We start from the raw sequence: 6,000 nt of genomic DNA, 5'->3' as shown, positions 1-6,000 counted from the left end.
CTTCTTTGTGTTTAACAGCCATCGCCATCAGCTAGGATGTCCCCATTAGAGTCATTTGTGTAACATGCAGAAACAGATGTCAGGTGAGAAGAGCCAGGCATGCCTCATGAAGAACCCCGAAGTCTTAGAACAAATGGTCCCTCAAAATATGACACAACTTACCTTTGGATCAGGCCACACTCTAACAGGATTGAGAGACTCGCCAGTCTTAATTTCTTGCATGCGTGTCTGTAATTGTCCACAGAGGTCAATTTCAGTTGGACACCTCATATAAATTAAAATTGAAGATAATGGTGCCTAGTCACTAGATCAACTAAAATGACCAGCTGGGTTTAACGGGAGGAAAACAGAAACCCCAGTGAAATGAGAAAAGCTTCGAAGGTGATAGGTGTAATTATTTTTTGTAATGCTTCCTCTCCAAAGGAAACTGGCTCGGCGCTGGCAAGCACAGGGGCCAGCACACCATGAAGCTCCATAGGGCACTCAGAACTAACGCACAAGCCCAGAGTCAGCATTCTGCCGCGGTGCTGGGGAAAGCAGGGCTTCTTTTCTGCTCTTATTTTAGTTGTTTCCTTTACAGTCAGAGAGGTGCTCTGAGGGAATTGCTTAATTGACTCCCGGGAGGCAAATTCCAATTTAGATCATCGGTACAAAGTGTTTTCTCTTTCTATCCATAAAACATTTTCTTGGATTTGTTCTAATTAGCCTTGGGGTGACGTGATCTTCGGTCTGAAAGCGCCGTTATGTCACCTGCCCTCACCTCCTTCACTTCACAGAGGCAGGCGCAGGTGGAAGGATGCGCAGACCAGACCAATGTTCCAAGGTGAGAGAGAGGCAGAGGGTGGACTAGACATTGGCTCGTGAGACAATGAACAAAACTGACTCAGGCCAGCACTTCTGCTTGTAATTAACAGGAGAGGGACTGGAGAAGGAAGGAAGGGAGAGGGAGGGAGGGAGGCAGGGAGGGAGGGAGGGAGGAAGAGATGATTCTGGATGAAAAGGCACTATTTACAAGGCTAAGGTTCCGAAACATGGCAGAGGTGTCAACAAGCAAAGATAGGAGCCTGTAATTCACTGCACAGTAAGATGCCTGCCAGTACTGGAATCACAAGCAGGTGCTAGCTACCACATGCCCAGTCCCGCCTCTTCCTCTTCCTCCTCCTCCTCCTTGTAATAATCTAAAAAGATAAAAAACAACCACCACCAAGTCAGGCATGGTAATGTTCCCAGTATTTTTTTTTTTTTTTCTTCTTCTTTTTATGAGACAGGGTTTTTCTGTACCAGCTCCAGGTTTCCTGGAACTCACTTGTCATCCAGGCTGGCCTCAGACTCACAAGATCTGCCTGCCTCTGCCTCTAGTGCTAGAATCAAGGGATCAAAGGCATGCGCCACCATGCCTAGCTAAAGGTAGGTTTGTTTGTTTGTTTGTTTGTTTGTGACAGAGTTTCTCTGTATAGACAAGGCTGGCTTCAGACTCACTGAGATTCACCTGCCCTGTGTCCTGAGTGCTGGGATTACTAGTGTGCACCACCACCACCAGCTTCCAGTATTTTTTTAATTCATTTTTTAAATATATTTTATTAATTTATTCATATTACATCTCAATTGTTATCCCATCCCTGTATCCTCCCATTCCTCCCTCCCTCCCATTTTCCCCTTACCCCCTTCCCCTATGACTGTGACTGAGGGGACCTCTTCCCTCTGTATATGCTCATAGGCTATCAAGTCTCTTCTTGGTAGCCTGCTATCCTCCCAGTATTTTTAAGCTCTAGTCCAGACCACCCCTATCAACCCCACCAAAAATAAACAAAATAAATACATAAATAAGCACAGAGACTTTTGTATTTAAAGATTCAGTGATGTTCACATTTTCAATAACATTAGAATCTCATTAGCAGAACAATTAATGAAAGTGTCCGTCCAGCACAGCAAGTCAGGTGACCATCCAGGGCAGGGCTCCTCCTCGCAGATGGCACGGGAGGTTGATTGTTATTTTGCTGTAGCACATATTTTAATTTTTATTACATTTTATTTATTTATCTATTGTGTGTCAGAGGTAGGGGACATGCATGGAGGGACGTGAGCGGACAACGTTGGGAGTTGGCCCTCACCATCCACCGTGCAGTTACTGAGAACTGGACAGGGGTCAGGTTTGGTGGCAAGCTCCCTTCCCTGTCAAGCCCTCTTGCCTGTCCTAGAATCTCATGTCTCAAGTAATTTAACTTCATTTTCCTCAGAACCAGCTGTAGTACAGGCTATTAGGAACATTTTGCTTTGAGATTTTCAAAGAAAATCTTCCCAAAATTAATACATGTAGACCTCCTAGCAATTCAGACCATTTCAGCCCCATTTCATTTGAGTTCCACATATAGATTCAATTGGTTTGTTTCCTTTGTTATTTTGAGTTAATTTCAGGGGACATTTTAACAGGGAAAAGTCAGTTACCTATTCTTAAACCTTAGCAATTATGTAAAAACATTTTTTTTAAATTTGTTGCAAGATGCTTTTCCAGGCTGGCTGCTGAGCTAAGACATTGGAAGATCGTGATACGCCGCGTATCGTCCAGTCACATGATGGTAAATCTGCGAGGAAAACCAGTTTCTTAATTAATAATTAAGCAACCATACACATTAAGTAGTAATTATACTACTGCACAATAATAATTTCACTTGGCACTGAATTAGTGCACTGTTCAGCAGAACGCGCACCTCCGCTCGGAGGAGGCGGAGGCGTGGTTCTGCCGCGGCCAGCCTCCACTCCTTTCAAGGACAATGTGCTTACACTCACCTGTCTCTCGATGTCTGAAAGCAGGGAACTGGCCCCTATCCGGAAGAGGTCAGGCGTCAGCCACTGGTCCCCCAGTTCCTCCTTTACCAGAGAGAGCCACGCAAGGGACTCCTTCGCAGTGCGGATGCCTCCCGCAGGCTTAAAGCCTACCTAAGGAGGAGAGAGCAGCCATTGTCACCGGCTGATTTCTTTCTCTCTTTTTTTTTAAATTTTAATTTTATTAATTTATTCAGATTACAATAGAGAAACTGTGGTACATTTACACCGGCTGATTTCCAAGGGGTCACTGCGAGCAAAGAGTCTTGAGTCACATCTTTCCTCTTCATCTTCCTCACTTCAGCAAAGGGACCTATTTTAGCTGTCTCCCTGACCATAGTTCAAGACAACTTTTCCAACATAAACGGGAACTCGGCCACTGTTTCTGAAGGAGCAAGAATAAGGGCACGTGCCACCTCGAAAACCTCCATTTCTAGACTAAATCTGCACACCTGGAGAAGCCAAGGAACGTGTCAAGGGACAAAAAAATCCACCACAGGTGTCTGCCCTGTGAGCCACCTTCTTGAAGCGCTCACGTGTACAGGATCAGCGTGCCCCGAGGCCAGCCTATGCACGCTGGCAGCTATCAGCTTTGCTTGCTTTAGCCAAGGTAACTGCAAGTTTCTTCCAAGGCTGTAGGCACATGGGGTCCTATAAAGAGTGCAGACCATTAGCATAAGCATGGGTGAAAAATGACATCCTGCTTTTCATAGGGATGGACATAAGCCAGCCCAACTCATGGCTGAGAGGCTGAGGGCCATCTTGAACCCACACTTTTCCAGGGGACTTGGGTTCTCGGCATTCATGTTGAGGACTTCCGGTGTCCTTTTTTGGCTTCCTCATGCATGTGCACATACACACAGGCTGCCGAAGCACACTGTAGCTTTTTTTTTTTTTCAGATAGATTACACTAGCAGAGGCACTGTGCACAGAACACAGAAAGGAGCCAGTGAATGAAGGTCCTCCCAGCAAGACAGAAACCTCACCGTGAACCTGGCCACTGCTGTGAGTAGTGTCACAAATGATCTCCTAAGTGGTTCCCCTGCCTCAGCCACGCATGAGATCACTGGCTCGGAAAGAGCAGGGCACTTCTAGCCATTGTTGAGGAATTGGCAAATAAACAAACAAGTGAAACAAAGTTGGTGAGCTGAAAGTAGCACATATGTCAGTCGGAGAAGCCTTTCTGCAAGCTGGGTGGTGTTCATCAAGATTTTCTATAAACATAGAAAATTTCAGTGTCAGCAACTCCATTCAGTCATGTTTCCAAAAAGTTCTTGTATAAGTTAATAATTGTTTAAGGGAGAGAATATAAAAAACATAAATCTGTAATGAAATGAGTTATGAAATACTAAACTGCAGCTTCTCGGGGGTGGTGCTAAACATACGCTCGGAATGTGGGCTCTAGCACCATACCACGGGCTTACATCACTGAAGGGGGAGCCAGTCTCAGGCCTCCTGGGCTTACTGTCAGCAACGTAAACGCCACACCTGGCTTGCAGGTGCAAAGACACACACAGGTTCTCTTTGCTGGAAATCAATGTGATAAAGTCAACAGGGTGTGTCTTGCTTCTGGCTTTTGCTTAACACTAAGTGCAGCACTGGCTGTTAAGTGGGGAAGGGAACAGCCATGAAGAAAAGATGCAGAAACAAGCAAAGTACCCTCCAAGCTCCAGCCTGGACCATGGACGGAGCACTCGCCACGTTCTCTGAGGCCCGTTTGTTGTTGTTGTTGTTGTTGTGTGAAAGCTGTCCTGGGACGGGACATTCATGCTTACACCTGAGAATTAACTCAGGTTAGCATAGCCTGTGGTTACCCACTCAGGACCTAGTCCCTTAGTCCCCAGTGACAACCTTTACCCCTAAGGATGGAGCTCATGAAACATGGATGCCAAGGGACTCTCACAGGACCACAGCTTGGCAAACTGCACATCTGATTTTGATGTTCTCAGGCCGATACTTTATCAGAAACCTTCTGTGACCCAGCAGAGTGAGTCTGCTCAACGGCCTTTGGGACGAGGCCCGTGGGCCTAACTAGTGGTGACAGTTAACAACTGAAGGAAAAAGATAGACAGACTTCTTCTATAGCTTTAGAAAACAAAACAAAATAATAACAACAAAACATTCTTTCAATTGGCAGATTTGTGTCAATGCAGAAAGACCATCAAATAGCACTCGTACTGGATCAGGGCATCTGAAGGAGACAGCAGGTCGCTTTCCCATCTGTACTTAGCAGTGTGACTTTATTCAGAGAGAATTCTGGAAGACTATTTCCTCTCACAAGAAGCACGTTCGATGTAAGTCTCTAATTCCAAAACAAATCTACTACAGTCAGTTATAGAATCATAAAGACAATCCATGCACCAGGCAAAGCATTAAAGGTCTTCTTGAGGGAGGTTCTAGGTGGCAGAAATCAAGATATTGGTTCTTAAAAGATGCCCCTTATGAAGGGAATTCTCATTATAGCAAACACACACACACATACATACACACGCACACAGAGACATACACACTCACACAGACATGCACGCGCGCGCACACACACACACACACACACACACACACACACATACACACACACTTCTAACCACGCAAAACAAAAAATCTTTCTTGAATAATTCGTGACTAGACAAGCACCCTGAAGTGAAAAATCCAAATTCAGTTTTTAAGAAACACCTCGTATGCATTTTTCCTTTTAGCTTCCTATGTTCCAAAAAATTCTGTGTTAGTCTTCGAAAAGCTGATAAAAGCTGGCATATACCCTCCTCAGCTCAACACTCTTCCAAGCAGCACGTCCACCTCCCATAAAACGCAAAAAAATGGATATTTAATTCAAGAGGTAAAGGACGGAAAGCTAGCTTTTCCCTGCTGTTGCACGGCGTTTCATTATTCTGTTTAATAAGTTCATCTCCTCGAGAATTTTCTCTTCACCTCATATTATTAAAAGTAATAAGTTTTTCTGGACCGGGGGTTTCCCAACAGAAAAACCAATTTATGTGTGTCCTTCAATAATGACAGGAAAAGATTATTTCCCATTATGCTGCCTACTTTTCATATCACCACCCGAGCTTATCATTCAATGAATGTTACTCCACGATTCTTCCCATTCCGTGAGGAAGTTCAATTTCTACATTAACCTGTTTTTGCTGGCCAACGCCTTGCCAGAAAAACCTCCGTGTC

General features: G+C 44.7%; 1 protein-coding gene across 1 annotated transcript in view; it reads right to left on the bottom strand.

Annotated features, from left to right (window-relative positions):
- Window positions 1–2,327: 2,327 nt before the first annotated feature.
- The window catches only part of Dera (deoxyribose-phosphate aldolase), an 83,818-nt gene continuing 80,145 nt past the window's right edge, over window positions 2,328–6,000 (bottom strand). Inside the window, exons 8-9 of the mRNA XM_051155517.1 lie at window positions 2,788–2,937; window positions 2,328–2,582 (exon numbers count right to left, since the gene is read on the bottom strand). Of these exons, the coding sequence (XP_051011474.1) occupies window positions 2,526–2,582; window positions 2,788–2,937 (207 nt within the window). The 3' untranslated portion in view covers window positions 2,328–2,525. The remainder of the gene's footprint in view (window positions 2,583–2,787; window positions 2,938–6,000) is intronic.

Source organism: Acomys russatus, chromosome 13, assembly GCF_903995435.1.
Source record: "Acomys russatus chromosome 13, mAcoRus1.1, whole genome shotgun sequence".
Taxonomy (NCBI): domain Eukaryota; kingdom Metazoa; phylum Chordata; class Mammalia; order Rodentia; family Muridae; genus Acomys; species Acomys russatus.
This window is presented reverse-complemented; position numbering and strand designations above follow the sequence as displayed.